The sequence below is a fragment of the Rhinopithecus roxellana genome, chromosome 5 (genome assembly GCF_007565055.1).
Source record: "Rhinopithecus roxellana isolate Shanxi Qingling chromosome 5, ASM756505v1, whole genome shotgun sequence".
In the NCBI taxonomy this organism is placed as follows: Eukaryota; Metazoa; Chordata; class Mammalia; order Primates; family Cercopithecidae; genus Rhinopithecus; species Rhinopithecus roxellana.
The window spans coordinates 85422332-85443528 of record NC_044553.1 but is presented as its reverse complement, the minus strand read 5'-3'; the positions used below and the strand labels follow the sequence as shown (position 1 = coordinate 85443528).

Sequence of the window (21197 nt, the reverse complement as noted above, 5' to 3'; positions counted from 1 at the left end):
TCACCTGAACCCAGGAGGTGGAGGTTGCAGTGAGCCGAGATTGGACCACTGCACTCCAGCCTGGGTGACAGAGCAGGACCCCATTTCAAAAAAAAAAAAAAAAAAAAAAAAGATTCCAGCCTATCTCTGAAAGTATCAGTAATCAACCTATCAACCTTTGAGTGTGTAATAAGTGTCTCTTCCTGGAAGAATCCTTACCCAACCCTGTAGACAGCCAGGGTCCTCTGTCAGAGCTTCTGTTTTGGAGGATGGTCAACATTGCAATGTTAGGGGCTTCCCTTCAATATCTTCAGCATCACAGGAACTAGCCTGGTCCTTGGCTCACTGTGGGTATCTAATAAAGAGTTGATGAGTTAAACAGGTGAGTTCTCAGTTCCATCTGGGTTTTCAGAAGGCACTGGCAGAAGGTTCTTATCTTGTTAGGAGAAAGGTTTCAGCTGTTAGTTTCAAACACTCTGAGGGCACTGACAGCCAGAGGCCCAGGTTTCATGCCAAGACAAGGAAATAGGATCAAAGAGAAAAGGCCCAGGGCAAAAAGAAGGCTGTGGGTGGGTAGGAGGGAGGGAGGGGAAAGGGTATCAAAGCTAAACTCAGCATTGGTGGAGGCCACAATTTCACAGCTCTCCTCCACGAGGTGGGATCTTTGTGCCAATTGTCTGAAGTCTTGGCTAAGATGGCATTCTACACCTCCTGTCTTATAACTCCCTCTCTCTCCCTTCCCTCCCATTCTCAAACATTTTAATTTAACTGCAAATAGCACCTACATGAGCTGGACTCAAAAGGCATCCAGAAACTCATCAAGTACAAAGGGGCATTGGACTTACCACAAATCCTGCCCCCCGTGGAAGGTCTCTGCTTATATTGAACAAAAGAGTGTTTTGCAGAGAAATGTGGTAAATCTGGGTGGCCAACTCTTTGCCAACAGACTTCCCCCGTAAAACAGAGAAATAATGGTGGCCATCTGAAATGGGAAGAAATGAGAGCATGCATGTAGGGCCCGAAGTTCTGTGCCTGGCCGCGGTCACGGTACTGGCAGTCTTGAGGCTAGCCTGGGAACCACAGCTGCTATTTCAATTTTTTTTTTTTTTTTTTTTAGGTGGAGTCCTGCTCTGTAACCCAGGCTGGGGCGCAATGGTGCAATCTCGGCTCACTGCAACCTCTGCTTCCTGGGTTAAAGCAATTCTCCTGCCTCCGCCTCCCAAGTAGCTGGAATTACAGGCATATGCTACCACACCCAGCTAATTTTTGGATTTTTAGTAGAGATGGGGTTTCCCCATGTTGGCCAGGCTTGTCTCTAACTCCTGACCTCAGGTGATCCACCCACCTCAGCCTCCCAAAGTGCTGGGATTACAGGCGTCAGCCACCACACCTGGCCAGTGTTTCAATTTTAAAGACCTGGCTCCTCTAACCTGCTGTATGAGGAATCAGTCACTCCCTTTTCCTCTGTTTCCCTCCTTTGGTTGTACCAGGGCAGTGTAAACATTGCAGCCTTCTGAGATAGGCACCCAGGAAGACCAGGCAAGACTACGGTCATGTACTCACTGTCAGTAAACATTAGGCTTTCACAAAGTCCGGGCAGACTTCAGAAGATGTGGCTGAAGTCCTTAGTGTTAGCTCTCCTGAGGCATTTCTCTCAACACAGTGTTGTTAGTGCCCTTTGGACTGCGTGAGGGAGGGGTGGAGGAGGTGAGGAAGGGAAGTGTCAATAAAGGCAGGAGCCCACTGAGTAGGGTAGGGAAGTAGCCGGCACTTTGGGAGGCCGAGGCAGGTGGATCACCTGAAGTCAGGGGTTCGAGAGCAGCCTGACTAATGCGGCAAAACCCCGTCTCTACTAAAAAATACAAAGATTAGCCAGGCCTGGTGGTATGCACCTGTAATCCCAGCTACTTGGGAGGCTGAGGCAGGAGAATCACTCAAACCTGGGAGGTGGAGGTTGCAGTGAGCTGGGATTGCACCACTGCACTCTAGTCTGGGTGATAGAGCGAGAGTCTATCTCAAATAATAATAATAATAATAATAATAATAATAATAATAATTTTTTTAAAAGGGTCTTGAGCCCTCTCGGTCTTCTCGCTCGGGGACCTGCCTCTTGCCTCTTCTCTGAAGCTCCATAAAGGAGACCCTATTTCACTTTGCTTGCCTCTTTCTTCTATAAAATCTTGTTCTAAGAGAACTACCTTGTACATTTGTTTATGCTAACATGTAAATGACTGTTGGGGATTTATGCTAGCTCATTTTCATAAGGGAAAAAGCTTTCAGTCAAAGAAATGCAAACTTTCAAGTGAGGGAGGCAGAGGGCCCTCCTAATGATTTAGAAAGCACACTGTCTACTCCATCCAGAAAAGCAGCGGGTGTTCTATAACCCAGCTGTGACGGGGGCCATGCCATTTGCGTTTAGCTAAAATGACTGAGCAACTTCAAGACAGGGTCTCACTGTCACCTAGAATACAATGGTGCAATCATAGCTCACTGCAACCTCTAACTCCTGGGCTCACGTCATCCACCTGATTCAGGCTCCTGAGTATCTGGAATTATAGGTGTGTGCCACCATGCCTGGGTTTTTTTTGTTGTTGTTGTTGTAGAGATGGTGGTCTCTGTATGTTGCCCAGGCTGGTCTCAAACTCCTGGGCTAAAGTAATCCTCCTGCCTCAGCCTCTCGAAGTGCTGGGATTACAGGTGTGAGCCACCATGCCCAGCCTGACTGAGCAACTTCTGAACCCTCCATCCTCTTCCTGGAAGTAGGAAAGTGGGCAGAGGCCTGGTGGTGGTGGTGGTGGTGGTGGTGGTGGTGGTGGTGGTGGTGGTGGTGGTGGTGGTGGTAGGAGGACAGGGAAGCTCAATGGAGCAGAGGTACATAAAGGGGGAGAGATTACTCCCTCCAAATGCACTTCTCTGAAAAAACAGGGCTGCCAGAGAGGAGTACAGAGCTATTTTTTCAAAGCATGACTTTCAATGTCACATCACTTTCAAAGTAAAGGGCTCTGGCCTTCTATGTCTTTGGGGGTACCCTCAGCCACCCTGCTTGGTCCCTCCTGCCTCATGAGATGTCCCAGGTCATGGCTGGTGTTTCCAGGAGGAACTTGCCTCATGGGCAGCTGCAGCCAACCTGCAGTCTACCTGGATACTGCCTGGGATCCCCCTCTGCCTGGGTGCATGGCACCAAAGTAAGGCCTGGATCACATTATGCCACCTGAGAATTGGGGTCAGGGTGTGAATTCAGGTTACCAGAGAGTGTCAGAGCAGAGACAGTAAGAAGGATTGGCAGGGAGTGTCACCTGCCCCCTCCACGGGGCAGCCCCACCCAACAGCCCTCTTGGTTCAGGAGGGCATGATGCCAGGGTGCAAAGGGCCTGGCCTCCAGGAGCCCCTGGGAAAGTGGTTCCAAAAGAGGAAAAACAGATGGGCCAGAGCCAGTCCTGGAACACAAACACCAGTATATTTTATGTGCACAAATGTGAAAAGGAAGAGACAGAGGGACCAACGGAGACACAGAGCAGGCAATGGGCTCACAAACTGGTCGTGTGTCCTTCTCAAAAGCTGCCCAACTGGGAGACAGTCCCACCCACCTCAAAGGCCCTTTAGCAGAGCTGGGGCCTGCAGCTTCTCCAGGTCTGGGTGGCCTCAGGGTGGAAGGCACTCTCCCTGCCATGGCTCCCCTAAGGGCTGGGCCTCTCACCTGTCTGCATCCCAGGGCGATGCCTACACACCCCAGGGCTTCATAAATGCAGGTTCTCATGAACTGACCCACTCAGCAGCTGCCTCCCCAGGAGACCCATGCAGAGCAAGGGACCAGGACAAAAGGGCTTCACGGGGACTCCCTAGGTATTATTGCTGTGAATAAGCATAGGCCATTGTGACTCACTGGCATTGAAGAGGGGACAGGGCACATGGGATGCCTAGCAGATGTCAGAAGCAGTTCAACCATGCAGGGCAGCACATTGCAATCTGTAACTCAGAGATGCTGCCATGTCCAGTGGAGAGAGGCCCAGGACACCAGAGGTTCATGAACAGCCAGCAAACACTCCCCACCAGCACCCTTTTTTTTTTTTTTTTGAGACAGAATCTCGCTCTGTCGCCCAGGCTGGAGTGCAGTGGCCGGATCTCAGCTCACTGCAAGCTCCGCCTCTGGGGTTTACACCATTCTCCTGCCTCAGCCTCCCATGTAGCTGGGACTACAGGCACCTGCCACCTCGCCCGGCTAGTTTTTTGTATTTTTTAGTAGAGACAGGGTTTCACCGTGTTAGCCAGGATGGTCTCGATCTCCTGACCTCGTGATCCGCTCACCTCGGCCTCCCAAAGTGCTGGGATTACAGGCTTGAGCCACCGCGCCCGGCCCCCACCAGCACCCTTAATGCTTGGTAGGGCTGGGTTTATTCCAAACTTTGAGTCCCTGGGCACTAACAGATTGGGGCCCTGATACTCAAAAAAGCAAGAGGTGAAGTCTGGGCTATTCCTGGTGAGATCTGAACCTGTAGATCCCGTGGTCAGGCCATGGGTTGTTGCCTTCCTTTGTTGGAGGTTTGATGCCTTATGAGGGGCAATTGGAGAAATGGGACACCTAGATGGAGCAGAAACACAATGCTGGATGTTGCCAGGCACACAGGCATACCCCCAGGACCTCCTGCACTTGGGAACTTATAGGACCCAGAGAGTAAGTGGTGCCAGGGAATGCCCACAAGGCAACATCTGGAGCAGCACGACCTGGTGGGCCAACCAAGGACTTGCTCTGGCTGAGAATTATGGAGGCATCAACAAGCTGGCCACTGGACTCAGTTGTAGAATGCGAGTGTGAAGGTGGGTAGTGTGGTCTAGGGGCCCACATGGAAGGCCTGAAGGGGTGCTGGGAGACTAAGACAACATGGAGTTGGGGAGAGAACCAAGGAAACAATTGCTCAGAGAGGACAGAGAAGCCAGACAATATTCTCCTCCTGGAATTTTCTCCATCTATAGATGGAAAACGATCTACTCCCACCAGAAGCCTGATTCTCTGTAACCCCCAAAGCCCTGGAGTTGGGGCCACAATAAAATCAAAAGGAGGGCTGGCCTCTGCAGAAAGTAGTTCATCCCTGGATTTGAGGAGCCTGCCCAATAAATAGGCTAGGAAATACCCTTCGTTCTGGTCTGGACAGGGCTAACTGCAGAAAATCCTGCCAAAGGCAGAGTCTGCAAGCTTTTCTTCAGACCTAGAACACAACTGTGGCCCACCCCACCACACCCTGCACCCTGGGTTGTGCTATCGGCACAGTATGGGCAGGGCAGCCAGCAGGGAAGAGGACATTCTCTCCACAGGTGATACCGTCACTTTGTAATGATTCATAAAAACGGGAAGGCTAATTTCTACCAAAGAGTCCTACTGTGGTCAAGAAGAGACCATGTACCATGGGATGGGGCACTTTCTAATGGACCCTTCCCCTTGAGGAGTGAGAGTCAGAGCCAGTAGGCTGGAGTAAGTATTTCACCTGTCCACTGCCAGCAATGGACCTGTCACAGGGCAAAGTGGGGCAGGGGAACCAAGGTGCCAATGCCCATGAGTGTGGCAGGGTTAATACTGTTTAAGGAGTAAGCTCAAAGGGTCAGCCTTGCTGGGAGGAGTTTGGGGAGAGGGGCAGCCCTGAGGTTCTGCTACAGGGCTGGGGCTACGGCAGAACCAGAACTGATACCCTCCCACAAAGGAGGCTCCAAGGAGCCTTCTACAGCTGCAAGGTCCTCCTCTCTTTCTTCCTGTCATTCTCCATCGGTCTCCAACACTGGATACCTGGCTTCTCCATCCCATAGAAAGCTAAACTGCTCAGTTTTGTCTTGAAAATAAACCAGGCAGGGAATAGAGGACCTAGAACTCTGCCTTTTCCCCACCAAACTGACTTGCCTCTAGGTCACCATTGGGGATCCACAGCGCCTATCCCAGCCTGCCTGTGCATTGGAGGGCATCATTTGTTCTCAGCTAAGCCACTGAGAAGGGAGCACTGCCACAGCCCACTAGACCGGGGGTAGGGAGGTGTAACTCAGGAACTCCTCAGGCATCAGGCCAGCGGGAACAGTGGAGGGAAGGGCTGCAAGGGGGTGGGGGTTGAGGGTGTCTCAGGGCTCCATCTCCGGCAGCTCCTGTGCTGGCTAGGGAGCTGGGGTGGGGCAGGTGTGGTGAACGACGTGGATAAAGAGCTGCTAGCGGTAAAGGCCTCGAAAACAAGACAGAAAAGGGGGAAACGCCACCGAACACACGGGGATTGAAACCTCCAAAAGCCCAAGGTTGGTGGGAATCCAGCACCACGGGGTCCCCAGAAGGCCAAGGGAGCAGCGCAGGGCCCTGGGGGAGGGGAGAGGAGTCAAGGGAGGGTCTCCCAGCCCTTGCAGACCAGCCTTGCTGCCACGCAGCCTCCTGGCTGCCCAGTCTCTCCTCGGCTGCAGCTCAGCAGGCCCCTGGGGAGGTATTGGTTGCAAGCAAGCACCTGAATATTGCCTAATGGAACCAGCCAAAGCTTAACTAAATCCAGATCAGAGGGAGGGAGGTCAGGCCTTGCCTCCCACCTGCGGCCCCATTCTCATTGTCCCTTAGCCAGGACAGGGCCTGCTGCTTCCAAAGTCAACTACATAGCCCATCGCTGCTCAGCCACAGGCCTTCTGGCACCAACCCCTGAGATGGGCCAGGACCCATGGACCCTTCCCAATGCCCCTCTGCTGCCTCCACACCCCATCCCCCAACACCTGACCACAGCCCCCCAACACTGGCCCCCGCGGAGGTTAGGGGGCTTTGTGTGCCCTACAGGGCTGAGACTTGGCCGGGGCAGGGCTTTTGCTGCATGGATGGGGGAAACCTCACCAGCTTGGTCTCTTTGTCCTTGAGTTCCATGAGAGATCCCCAGGCCCCCCACCCGCTTCCTACTCAGTCAGTCTTGACGTGGCCGTTGGCCAGGGCCAGGGCGCCGCTGGGCTCCCCGGGCTCAGCGTCCTTGTCGAAGCGGAGGCGGAGGGTGTTGCGGATGATGAACTGCTCCATGATGAGGGCCCCGCAGAACCAGGGCACGGCGTACTCCAGGGTGATGAGGCCCATGAAGTCAAAGTCGAACTGGGAGTAGTCCCAGGGGCAGGCGTTGAACTGGCGCAGGATGAAGCCGGTGGTGAACTCCCACAGGTAGGTCCAGAGCGTGTAGATGAGGCAGCGCAGGAGCAGCGGGCAGCGGCCGCGCAGCCGCAGGTACATGCGCTCCACGATGAGGATGGAGGTGCCGTAGATGAAGAGGGCCCACACGCTCGTGACCCCTGGGAACTTCCAGTTCAAGTTCACCACGAACTCCCAGGCCGCCGTGAACATCACCTCGCAGAAGTAGCCGTGGATGGCGTACAGGTACCAGCGGGACAGCGCCGTCAGGGGCTCCGCAGAGGCCATGGCGCCGACTGGGGCTGGCTGCGGGGGGCACGAGAGAGACAAGTGAGGGCCGGGCGCGGTGGCTCACACCTGTAATCTCAGCATTTTTGGGAGGCTGAGGCGGGCGGATCACTTGAGGTTAGAAGTTCAAGACCAGCCTGGCCATCATGGTGAAACCCCGTCTCTACTAAAAATACAAAAATTAGCCAGGCGTGGTGGTCTGCTCCTGTAATCCCAGCTACTCAGGAAGCTGAGGTAGGAGAATCACTTGATCTCGCAAGTCAGAGGTTGCAGTGAGCCAAGATTGCTCCACTGCACTCCAGCCTGGGCGACAGAGAGAGACTCTGTCTCCAAACAAACAAACAAACAAACAACAACAACAACAAAAAGCAAAGCAAAGAACAGAATAACCCACCCACCCCACTGACTTCTCTGCAACTCTATCCAAATGCTACTTAGAGGGAGGTGTCTGTACTCCCTACAGCTTTTTTGGATTATCTGTGGTCAGTTGAAGAGTCGGCTGGCCTGGTCCACCAATCAACCCCATTTCTAGACTACTTGCTGATTTCTCAGCAGGCCTATCCACTGGGGACCCCATTTCTTGCTCTACTTCTCAAACAGTTCCATGTCACTCATATTTCTGAGATGTAAGTGACCCATCACATTTGTCCTTGTGTGTGTGCATGCCATTTTTTAACCATGTTTAAGTGTGCAATTCAGTGGCCTTAAGTACATTCACATTGTTGCGCAACGATCACCACCAACCATCTCCAGAACTTTTTCATTGTCCCAAACAGAAACTTTGTATCCATTAAATACAAACTCCCATTCCCCATACCTTCAGCCCTGGCAACCACTATTCTATTTTCTGTCTCTATGAATTCAACTACTCTGGGTGCCTCATATAAGTGGAATCATACAAACACTGTCCTTTGTGACTGGCTTAGCATAACCGGCTTAGTTTTCACTTAGCCTAATGTCTTTAAGGTTCATCCATTTTGCAGCACATGTCAGAATTTCCTTCGTTTTTTTTTTCTTGTTTTTTTTTTTTTTGAGACAGAGTCTCACTCTCTCGTCCAGGCTGGAGTGCAGTGGTGCGATCTCGGCTCACTGCAACGTCCGCCTCCCAGGTTCAAGCAATTCTCCTGCCTCAGACTCCTGAGTAGCTGGGACTACAGGTGCACGCCACCACACCCGGCTAATTTTTGTATTTTAATAGAGACAGGATTTCACCATGTTGCCCAGGCTGGTTGCAAACTCCTGAGCTCAGGCAATCTGCCCGCCTTGGCCTCCCAACATGCTGGGATTACAGGCATGAGCCACTGTGCCTGGCCAGAATTTCCTTCCTTTTAAAGGCAGAATCATATTCCATTGTATATATCACCATATGTTGTTTATCCATTCATCCATTGATGGACACCTAGGTTGCTTCTACCTTTTGGCTGCTGTGAATAAGGCTGCTATGAACATGGGTGTACAAAGGTCTGTTTGAGTCCCCGCTCTCAACTCTTTCAAGTACAAGTACATATGCAGAAGTGGAAATACTGGATCATATGGTAATTCTATAGTTAACTTTCTGAGGAACCACTGTGCTGTTTTCCACGGTGGTCACACCATTTTACATTCCCTATCAGCAATGTACAAGGGTTCCAATTTCTCCACATCCGCCCCAAACACTTGTTATTTTCTGTTTTGTTTTTATAATGGCCATCCTAATGGGTGTGAGGTGGTTCTCTCATTGTGGTCACATTTGTCTTTGCTCCATTAAATGGGGTTTTGGTGTTTGGTTTCAGTGTTGAGGGGAAACCGATGGACTGACACAGGAAAGTCCTCCCCTGTCCTTCTGGCTCCCTTCCCCTTCCCTCTTTTAAACCCCACCAGTCTTCAAGGCCCGGCTCCCATGCTGCTTCTCTCTACTTTCTCCTTGCCCTCCACCAGTGACTATCTCCACCACTTATCTGGTCCCTTATCAGGTGCCACCCCAATGTCTTTTTGAGGAACGTACTCTCATGATCCAACTAGCCTGTGAACTTCTTGAAGACAGTGACTGTTGCACTGTATCCATTAAATACAAACTCCCATTCCCCATACCTTTGTGGCCTTGACACAGGCCTCTCCTGGGCAGGCCCTCTCTAAATGACATGTCCTGTTCATGTGGAGGGTGGCGTGGGACTGCATCAAGAATGGGAAGGTGGGGCTTGAGAACATAAATCCCAGCTCTGCCAGCTGCCAGTGGCTTCACATCTCTGTTGATCCCCTCTCCAAGGTGGGAGAAGAGACAGAGGTTAAAGATATGACGTCTGCAGTATGCACACCTGTCTGGGAATCCCAACCTCACATTTCAGCTGAGGCAGGCCTGGTCACATTAATACCTACCCATCCTTGTGCATTGCTCTGTGGTTTTCCAAGCACTTCATTCACACTTTGTCATGGATCTTACATAATTAAGATTCAGGCTGGGTGCAGTGGCTCACGCCTGTAATCCCAGAACTTTGGGAGGCCAAGGAGGGTGAATCACCTGAGATCAGGAGTTTGAGACCAACCTGGCCAACATGGTGAAACGCTGTCTCTACTAAAAATACAAAAATTAGCCAGGGTGGTGGCAAGCGCCTGTAATCCCAGCTACTTGGGAGGCTGAGGCAAGAGAATTGCTTGAACCCGGGAAGTGGAGGTTGCAGTGAGCCAAGATCGTGCCACTACACTCCAGCCTGGGCAACAGAGCAAGACTTTGTCTCCAAAATAAATAAATTAATTAAAAAATAAAATAAAATAAAAAAGATTCAAGTGAAGGTCAGATAATTTTACTCCGATTTTTTTTGCAGTGAGACAGTTAGAGCTCAGAGAGGGGACATCATTTGTCCTATATCTCAGGGCCAGTAAATGGAAGAGCTGAGACTAGAACCAATATCTCTTGCTTTCTACTTCAAAACTCATCCCCTGCACACGACTACCCATCTCTTAGACATACGTACCGAATGTCACTCCCCTGCTCAAAAATGCTCGATAGCAGCCAGGCACAGTGGCTCACGCCTATAATCCCAGCACTTTGGGAGGCAGAGATGGGCAGATCACCTGAAGTCAGGAGTTCAAGACCAGCCTGACCAATATGATGAAACCCTGTCTCTACTAAAAATACAAAAAAAAAAAAAAAGGATGGGTAGGTATTAATGTGACCAGGCCTGCTTCAGCTGAAATGTGGTGGCATGTGCCTGTAATCACAGCTACTTGGGAGGCTGAGACAGGAGAACTGCTTGAATGTGGGAGGTGGAGGTTGCAGTGAGTAGGGATCGCACTATTGCACTCCAGCCTGGACAACAAGAGTGAAACTGTCTCAAAACACAAAACAAAACAAAACAAAAAAAGCGATGTTCGATAGCTCCCTATTTCCTGATGAAACACAACAGCATCCTTGGCCTGCCATTCAAGATTCTTCAGGACCTTACCCCAATTGACATCTTCAGCCTTTTCCTCACAATCCAGCTCTTCCTGTCTTTCATTTCCATGCCTTTGCAGGTCCTATTCATTCTATTAGGCCTCCCTTTCTCCTCTTACTTCCGTGAGTATAAACCAGGTTACAGGTTACCTTCAGAACAAAATCTCTTTCATCCCCTCAGGTCCCAAGTCCTCTCTTCCTCTTCTGAATTTCTACAGCACTTACTCTGTCTCACTCCCTTTGGTACAGGTTATTTTCTGTTATATTATGTTGAGAATTTCAGTCCCCGGCCAGACCTCTTTCCTGTGTGCTGCACCTGTAGCTTCTGCTCTTCTCTAGACAGCTCCCCGTAATATCCCACAGGCATCCCAAACCCCTTTCCTAAATCAAACCCATGGGCAGGTGTGGTGGCTCATGCCTGTAATCCTAGCACTTTGGGAGGCTGAGGCAGAAGGATTGCTCGAGCCCAGAACTCTTGAGTTCAAGACCAACCTAGGCAATGCAGTGAGACCCTGTCTCTAAAAAATCAATAAATAAAATCAAACCCATTATCTTTTCCCCAACACCTGTTTCTCTCCTAAGACCCCCACCCCAATTAATGGCACCACCATGCACCTCATTAGAACCAGAGGTCTCGAAGTCTCTCTGGCTTCCTCTGCCACATCCCCACCCTAACATGAGTTCCTGAGAGTGAGGGCCTTGCCTGCCTGGTTCAGCACAGTATACCCGGTCCCTGGCACAAAGCCCAGCACACAGTAAGCATTTGAGAAAAGAATAAAGACATCTCTTAGTTAGCAATTGCCATATAACAAATCATCCCAAAAAACCTGGCCTAAAACAATTATTGTCTACTATTACAGCTCACATGTCTGTGGTTGGCAGACGGCTGGGGTAGTGTAGCTCCGCTTCCCCTGTCTCTCATCCTCCTCTGGGGCCCAGTGGACTTGCCTGGCCATATTCTTCTCATGACAAGGGCAGAGGCACAAAGGTGAGCAAGCCCAGTGGCACAAGTGTGGTTCAAGACCTTGGTTAAGCCATGCCCACCAACAGCCCACTGGCCAAGGGAAAGCCACCAAGTCAGCTACCAACTCCCACCCTTTCTATCTCTTAAATATCTTTGGGATCCATCCCCTCCTCTTCATTATTCTTCTCATTGCTGCCACTGCTCTGGTTCACGCCCTCATCATGTCTCACCTGGATGACTCCAAAGGTCTCCCAGCTTTGCCTTCTTCCTTCTAATTCACTCATCACAGGACGAAAGGGTGTGTAAAAAAAACGCAACCTTTCTGAAATGCAAATCCGATGTTTCTCACCACTTAAAGCCCATGAGTGAATCTTCAACATCTACAGAGTAAATAAAGCTCAAACCCCTGGGGACTGCTGGCAAAGCCCTTCACAACTTGTCCCTGCCTCTGATCCTGTCCTCCAGATCTCTACCTTGCTGTTTTTGCTACCTTGGCCTCTCCCAGGGCCGGTGAACCCTCCTTAAAGACCCAGCTCCTCCTCTGTGAGGACTTTCCTAAGCACCCTGACTCCAGACTGTCTGCCCACTTCTGCACCCTCCCTTCTCTGTAGTGATAGAGAGCACTCTGCTTTGCTGGATTCATCTGAAGGCCAGCACCAACAGCCTCCTGAGGAATGCTTGTTTAAGATAGTGGTAAGAGAAAAAAGCAGGATTCAAAACTGAATATTCAACCTAACTCTGATTCTGCAAAGGCATGCATATGTGCACATATACAAAAAAATTAAACAACAATCATCTCTGGATGGTGATATCATATGTGATGCTTTTCTTTATATTTTTCTGCATACTTTTTTTTCCTAACAAGCATGTATAACTTTTATAAAACTAAAATTTCATCTTAAAAATGCTTAAGGAGCCTGGATGCGGTGGCTCACGCCTGTAAACCCAGCACTTTTGGAGTCCGAGGTGGGTGGACCATGAGGTCAAGAGTTCAAGACCAGCCTGGCCAACATGGTGAAACCCTGTCTCTTCAAAGAGTACAAAAATTAGCTGGGCATGGTGGCGCGTGCCTGTAATCCCAGCTACTCGGGAGGCTGAGGCAGAAGAATTGCTTGAACTGGGACCCGGGAGGTGGAGGTAGCAGTGAGCAGGATTGTGCCACTGCACTCCAACCTGGGCTACAGAGCAAGATTCTATCTCAAAAAAAAAAAAAAAAAAAAAAATGCTTGTGGAGGCTGGGTGCGGTGGCTAACGCCTATAATCCCAGCACTTTGGGAGGCCAAGGTGGGTAGATCACCTGAGGTCAGGAGTTCGACACCAGCCTGGCCAACATGGTGAAACCATGTCCCTACTAAAAATACAAAAATTAGCCAGGTGTGGTGGCATGCGCCTGTAACCCCAGCTACTCGGGAGGCTGAGGCAGGAGAATCGCTTGAACCTGGGAGGCAGAGGTTGCGGTGAGCCGAGATAGCACCACTGTACTCTAGCCTGGGTGACAGAGTGAGACTCCATCTCAAAAATAAATAAATATCCTTGTGGAATGAATACATATTCATTGTATTCATACATCATATATAGAAGGTGTTCAATGAATTTGCTAAGAATTCACTTCAAAGAAACCTGAAGTCACATAAAATTAATGCAGGCTCTTCCCTCATGGGTCATCCAACAACAAACCATGCCTCACAGGTCTGAATATGGCCAGCTGGTCAAGTTCAGGGGCCCCAGATGATCCTAACTGCCTGGGTTGGAATCCTGGCTGATGCTTTCCACCTGTGGGACCTAATGGACGCTACCCAACCATCCTGTGCCTCAGGGTCCTTGTAGGTAAAGTGAGGGTAATGGAAGTAATAGCCACAGAAGGCTGTTGTGAGGATGAATGAACTAGTACATATACTCTACTTAAAATACAGCTAAGGCTTCAGAAAGGGCAGCTGTCATTTCTGGCACAGAGCCAGGCTTCTGGACAGCCCCCTCCTGCTTTTACGCCACCTCCTACCCGATGCAGGGACACTGTGCCCCTGCTCTCAGCAGCCTCCAGGCAGCCCTTCCTGTCAAGCAGGTTAGGTCTTCATTGCAACCCTGAGCACCAAGCTAGCGAGCCAAGAAATCCGGTGGCAATAATAACCCCACATATGGCCCTCAGGAAAACAAAACTCCCACAGACATCCCAGGAGAGTGAAGGTGAGCCTCCAGCTGCCTTGTGGCTACCGAGGGATGAATGGAAGAGGAAGGGTGTCACAGCCAGCCCGAGGGGCAGGCTTGAAAAGACGGTAGAATGAAAGGGGCACAGCCTCTCACCCCCTCATTTTATCCTATACCTCCCACCCCCAGGCAGGAGAGAACAGATCCAGGCTCCAGGCGAACACACTGAGGAGGACTGAGGGCCTGAGGCAGATGGCACAGCACAGGGATGTGAAGACCTCTGGACCTCCTACCCCGACTTAGGCCCCAGGACCTGCACGGATGCCCCTGACGCTCCCAGCCCCCAGGACCCGGGCTGAGGGAAGGGGAACCTCACAGGGACTCTCCTGCAGCAGCCTGACATGACTGCATGGATCTCATCACTTGCGCCAGATCCCGGGCCTTGAGGCTGACTTTACACCTTGCTCTTCTTCCCTCTGATCTCTCTGGGATGGTCCAGAATGGTTTCCCAACTGTAACAGATGGGAGGGTCCAGTCTCTTCCCCAACCCCAGCAGATAACTTGGGAGAGTTAGACCCCAAAACCCTGGGAGCAGAAGCAAGATGAAAGGGATAGCTGTCAAAGGGACAGAGAAACCTAGGGTGAGAGACAGCAAGTTGCTGAACAGAAGAGAGACTGGAGTTCATGCCTGTAGTCCCAGCACTTTTGGAGGCTGAGGTGGGAGAATAGCTTGAGGCCAGGAGTTTGAGACCAGCCTGGATAACATAGCGAGACCACCATCCCTACAAAAAGAAAAAAAGTAGCCTGGTTTGATGTGGTGTGCCTGTAGTCCCAGATGCTAAGGCAGGAGGATCCACTGAGTTCAAGAGTTCGAGGCTACAGTAGGCCATGATTGTGCCACTGTACTCCAGCATGGACAATAAGCAAGACCCTGTCTCTTAAAGAAAAGAAAGAGAGAAAGAAAGAAAGAAAGAAAGAAAGAAAGAAAGAAAGAAAGAAAGAAAGAAAGAAAGAAAGAAAGAAAGAAAGAAAGAAAGAAAGAAAGAAAGAACAATGAAGAAGCAAGATGGGGGAGGAGAAACAGGGTGTGCCCCAAGCCCAGATTCTGTTTCTGGGCAGCAGGAAGCCATGGGTAGTAGATGGAGGGGAAGCACACCACGGCAATATCAGACAGTGTCCGAGGGTGAAGCTAGGAGAACATAGCTGGGCCATGCAAGACCAACAGGGGAAATGAAAGACCTGGGTCAGGGCAGAAGGTGGGGTTGAAGACAAAGGAATAGGAGACAGTGTCATTGGCTAAGGTGGCAGCTCCCAGTGTGGTGAGGGAGATGATAATATTAGAGGCTGAGCATTGACCTGGATGCGTTTTCAGAAACCCACCCTCCAAACCCATTTCTAATCAGCACAGGAGCTGTGCTTAACTTTGAACTAGGACAGGCTCACCCACCCCATACAGGGCCTAGACAGGCCTCTATTCCCTGCCCTGGCCTCCACCCACCTGACTCACTGTACCCCTGGGCCCCTTCCACTAGCTCCTTGCTCAGCCCTGGGATCAGAGTCCTGGTGAAGCCTGCAGCAGGAAGAACTGGCAGCTCAGGGGACCTTGGCTTCTTTCTCCTGGTGACAAACAAAACTGTCCTGAGACCTGTGACATGAAGATAGGACAGCCCAGGAACAGAAATTCAGAGTCAATTGAAGTGGAGGAGAGTGTGAGCAAGGTTGAATGCAGGAGGACAGTGTTTGGAGAGCAAAGGACAGCTTCACAAGCAGGGTTTGACTGAACAACACTCAAATCCAAGAGTCCTCATACCTGATGAAAGAGCCTGGGCAAACAGAGTCCCAGCGAAGGGCCAGGACTCATGGTGACTTGTGAGGGCTGGGAACTACCCCTCCAAGGGAACAGGTGATGGGGAAGAAGAAGGAGAGCTGGCTTTCAGAGCTCTGCTCACTAAGAGCATCTCACCGGCTGCTCTCTGAGCCTGCTGTTCCACAGGGTGGCAGGGGACACGGCCAGCAGTTGAGGGGGTAGAGAGGCTGCCATAAAAGTCTAAGACAGGCTGAAGGCAAAACCAGATGGAATAACTGCCCTTGGTTTTGTCAGAAACTCCCATCTTGTTTCAGGGGGCTCAGGTGCCACAACACAATGACTCTGGGAATTTTGTCCAGAGAAGCATCTGGCCAGAAAATCGGGATTCCCCTTCCATGCAACCGGGCTGAGACGGCCTTCCACTTTCACCCCACTTACTTCCCAAGCTTCACTCCCTAGCCCCAGGGATGCCCATCACTACAGTTCCGTGTTCTGGGGAGACCCACAGCCCTTCTAGGAGGCCCCTGAGGGCAAGGCAGTGGGGGACAGCTTCAGGAACCCCTGGGTGGCTCTGTACTGAAGATGAGTGGCTTCAATGAGGAAAGGGCAGAAACTTCCCTGAACATCCCCTGTGGTCATCAAGTTAGCAGGGAGGAAAACAGGGCTTGCTCAGGGCCAGAAGGGAAGCAAGCGGAGGGAAACTCCTATAGCCACTGGCTGGTGCACATGCCGCAGACTTCCACCCTCTTGCTGTGGGCACCCACCCAGGAAAGCCCCTGGGATCAGTGATACTGCAGGCCTTGACAAAGTCCTCCCTCCACCTCCCAAGTCACAGTGATAATAATAACCAGGTACTCTTCTAAGTATTTCCATGTATTAACTGAAAAAAATCAAGCCCATTTTACAGATGGGGAAAGTGAGGCAGAAAGAGACTACATTTTTTTTCTAGATGGAGTCTCACTCTGTTACCCAGGCTGGAGTGCAGTGGCACGAACTTGGCTCACTGCAACCTCTGTCACTCAGGTTCAAGTGATTCCCATGCCTCGGCCTCCCGAGTAGCTGGGATTACAGGTGCCCGCCACCACACCCAGCTAATTTTTGTATTTTTAGTAGAGATGGGGTTTCACCACGTTGACCAGGCTGGTCTCCAACTCCTGACCTCAAGTGATCTGCCTGCCTCGGCCTCCCAAACTGCTGGGATTATAGGCATGAGCCACCACGCCTGGCTGAGCCTACATTCTAATAACTATAAAAGGCAAGTCCTGGGATTCAAACCCCACAAATCTGGCTCCAGAGTCTTTGCTCCTAATCAGCACACTGCCCTGCCCCCGAGGCTGACTACAGGCTCCTCTGAGGGCACTACCATTTTCTGAGTTCCTGATTCTGGAAGGCTGGGATGGTATGTGGAGAGACAACAGGAAGTAAGGAGAAGGCTGTGAACTTCTAGGTGGATCATTAACAAACATCCCAACTGAGCGTCAGAGCTCCTAAAGGCTCCCAGCCTGTTCCTCAGGATCCACACAGAGGCCCTCTAGGGTCAAAGCTGACAGTCACAGGACCATGACAGCAACCAACCCTCAGGCCTCAAGGCATGCGCCACTCAAAGGCCCCTCACCAGGACACACAACCCAGAGGCCCCCTGACTGCCAGCCCACCCCAGTGCTCCTGGGAGTCTCAGATGGCCCAGTCCTGCCATGGAGAACTACCCCTCCAAGCGAACAGGTGATGGGGAAGGGGAACGGGAGCTGGCTTTCAGAGCCCTGCTCACTAAGAGCATCTCACCAGCCAAAAGCAGGGCCAGCTGCCCAGAGGAGCAACAGTCAGCATGTCAGGAGCAACGGTCCAAACACAGAGGATTTTAGGGGGGTTCAGATCCCAAGCAAACCCCAGCAGGAGGCAGGGCAGGGTGAGTGGGCTTGGGGGATGGAGTCAGTTCTGGCACAGAGGTCCCTGGGGCTCAGGAAGCAAAGGGCGCCCTGCACGGGGGAGGGGTGGCAGGCTGACATCCCAGACCTGTATGTGGCTGCCTTGCTGCTACCATTCAGATCTCAGCTCAGCTGTCACATCTTAGGGACTTTTGATTCCCCAGTCCAAAATAGCCTCTCTGTCACTCACATCATTCCACTTTATTTTCTGCATAGCACTTTCACTTTCTGATATGTTGCTTCTTATTTATGGTCTGTCTCTCCTTAACTAGAATGAAAGCTTCATGAGGGCAGGGGCACTGTCATGTTCACTGCTGTGTAATCAGTGCCTAGAGTGGTGCCTGGCAATAATACCTAATAATACTTGTGGAATGAACGGATGGATGAATGGGCCCAAACAGGCCCAGGCCCTTAAACACTGATGAGGGCAGGTATAAACGCTAGCTGCCTCAGTCTCTCTTCCCTCCTTTCTTGAGAAATATAGCCTTATAAAATGTTTAATTCTAGCATTTAATTTTTTTCTGATTAAAGCAACATGTGCTGAAATTTAAACATTACAAAATGACATAGAAAGCAAAAGTTCCCTGTAATCACACATCTTAGAGAAAGTCGCTATTAATGGTATGTTGTGTAGTCATCCAGATTCAATTTTATTTTTTAAAAAGCCAATCCAGGCCGGGCGCGGTGGCTCAAGCCTGTAATCCCAGCACTTTGGGAGGCCGAGGCGGGCGGATCACAAGGTCAGGAGATCGAGACCATCCTGGCTAACACAGTGAAACCCCGTCTCTACTAAAAAATACAAAAAAAAAAAAAAAAAAAAGCCAATCCATGCATCATAGAAAAAGCATTCATTCATAGGCCAGGCATGGTGGCTCAAACCTGTAATCCCAGCATTTTGGGAGGCTGAGGCGGGAGGACTGCTTGAGCCCAGGAGTTTGAGACCAGCCTGGGCAACATAGTGAGACCTCATTTCTAATAAAGAAAAAGCATTCATAATTCCAGGCTAACAGAGATTATCATTTCTCCTTTGCAATATTTTCCTATGTATGTATTTTACAAGTCACCATAATATACTTATTCTGCAACCTGCCATTTTTACTTGTCATAAATATTTTTCCAAGTTGTTATATAGCCTCTGTGCTCATGATTATAATGGCTGTGTAATATTCCAGCAAGTGGAAAATTGTAATTTACTTAACCTAGATGTCCAAAGGAAACAACTGTTTCCCATTTCTACTACTGCAGATGATATAACGAGAATTACCTTTAATGCCTGTAATGGAAGAATTTAGCCCTTTTCTTCTCTGGTAATATTTCCTAATAAGATTTCTTAATGGATAATTCCAGAAGGGGAATCACTGAACCAAACAGTACAACAGCCTTAAGGCTGATGGCATAAATTGCTCTGGGGAGATGTGTCTCCCATCTGAGTCACCATGCTCCCACAGAGGCATCCATGGCCATCTCTCTACCTCCAACCCCCTTCCTACAGTCTAGGCTTGCTCATACCACCCTGGCTACAAATCAACTCAAGAAAACACTTCCTGAAAAACACTCCAGTCAAACTGACTTTGCAAGCCCAGGCTGAGTGGAAAACAGATTCTGGCCCTGAATTATCAACTCTCACCTAGGAGAGTCAAGATCTACCTAAAGTGAAGAAAGACCTGATTACTCCTTTTCTACTCCCTGCAAATTCCTGCATGGAATCTGAAGCTCTAGGCTCCCATGGACCAGCCTAGGAACTCCTAAAAAAGCTTGTCTCTTCAAGGTTGCAAAAGCCCAGCTCTGCCTGCCATGCCTTCTGGGGAACTTCCTTCCTGCAGGCCTCTGATCCCACCAGGCTACAGGCCCTGCACAGACATAACAGCCTTCAGGCCAGATAGGCCTCTGGGGGTTGGGAAAGCAGCCAATTGTCATTTTTTAAGGCATCATAATTAAGGAAAAGCCAGGGGCTGAGGCTGGAAAGAAAGGCCTGTAAGGACAGGCAGGGATGTGCAGTTAGAAGCCTCTTGTCCTACCTCGAGCTTGTCTTGCTGAGGAGGAGATGCTGCTGCTGACATGTGGCAAAAACAAGAGGACCTGCTCCTCCAGATCCCCTGGTGGTCACTCTTATGGCAACTAAGGCTCACAAATCTCCCCACCTCCCAGGGCCCTGGATGCCCTACTCCAGGCCTCCTAGACCAGCACCACATGCATTGCTCATGGCTTCTGGGCAGAGTCCAGTCCCAGGTGATGCACGGTCCTCACTGCACAGATCTGAAGCCTGACGGCCAAAGTAGATGCTGTTTCCCAGGTGTGGGTGCTCGCTTCACTCATGCCAGCAAATCTGAATGATATGGTTTGGCTGTGTCCCCACCCCAAATCTCATCTTGAATTCCCACATGTTGTGGGAGGAACTGGGTGGGAGGTAATTGAATCATGGGGCCAGGTCTTTCTCATGCTGTTCTCGTGATAGTGAATAAGTCTCATGAGATCTGATGGGTTTTTGTTTTGTTTTGAGACAGAGTCTTGCTCTGTTGCCAGGCTGGGGTGCAATGGCATGATCTCGGCTCACTACAACCTCCGCCTCCGAGGTTCAAGCCATTCTCCTGCCTCAGCCTCCTGAGTAGCTGGGACCACAGGTGCATGCCACCACACCCAGCTAATTTTTGTATTTTTAGTAGAGATGGGGTTTCACTATGTTGGCCAGGATGGTCTCAATCTCTTGACCTTGTGATCTGCCCACCTTGGCCTCTCAAAGTGCTGGGATTACAGGCATGAGCCACCGTGCCCGGCCAATCTGATGGTTTTATAAGAGGGAGTTTCCCTGCACAAGCTCTCTCTCTTTGCCTGCCACCATCCATGTAAGATGTGACTTGCTTCCCCTTGCCTTCCACCATGATTGTCAGGCTTCCCCAGACACTTGGAATTAACCCTCTTTTTCTGTATAAATTTTCCAGCCTTAGGTATATCTTTATCAGCAGCATGAAAACAAACTAACACACTGGGTCTGGCCTGGATTTTAGAGGCCATGTGGCCATAAGACGGCTCCAGCATGTGATGGCCCAATATTGCTTGACATTCCCCTCCCATTGCAGAACTGCAGCCCTGCGACAGGACCTTGGATGGGGAACAGACTCAGAACTAGAACCTCCAGACTTGTGCCCATGCTGATGAGGTGCTGAGCAGGCAGGATCGCTGGGCTGGTGATCCCCTGGGTGCTTGTAACATACTCACTTATCACACCCTTGAGTGTGCAGCTCACAACAGACATCAGGATCTTTGTCCAGGAGTGTCCCAGGATAACCTTTGTTGGCTGGGCCTCAGTGCCATTCTCAGCAACGTAGGCAAGCATCAGCCCTAGGACTCAGGTGATCCTTGGCTGGGGGGCTGGCAGCTTCCATGTGTCCCTGGGAATAAAAGAGGAGGCCTTTATCAGCTCAAACTGCCCCCAGCAGATCCAAGGCAAACACTGCAAGGGCCTGGGCTCTGGGCTCAGCACCAGACACTCATCCCCACCTTGGCCACCAAAGCCCCCTCCTGCCCCCTCCTCTCTGCATCCAGTTTGCTCAGGTCTGATT

At 50.6% G+C, this 21197-nt stretch overlaps 1 protein-coding gene across 5 annotated transcripts in view; it reads right to left on the bottom strand.

The window, feature by feature from the left end:
- Window positions 1-4239: 4239 nt before the first annotated feature.
- Window positions 4240-21197, bottom strand: part of TMEM229B (transmembrane protein 229B) — a 47761-nt gene continuing 30803 nt past the window's right edge. For 4 of the 5 annotated variants that reach the window (XM_010366700.2, XM_030930973.1, XM_030930974.1 and 1 more), the window contains 2 exons: window positions 20854-21026; window positions 4240-7402 (listed from right to left, as the gene is read on the bottom strand). In XM_010366700.2, coding sequence (XP_010365002.1) covers window positions 6881-7384 — 504 coding nt within the window. In that variant the 5' untranslated portion in view covers window positions 7385-7402; window positions 20854-21026 and the 3' untranslated portion in view covers window positions 4240-6880. The remainder of the gene's footprint in view (window positions 7403-20853; window positions 21027-21197) is intronic. The other variant, XM_030930975.1, reaches the window with a different exon arrangement.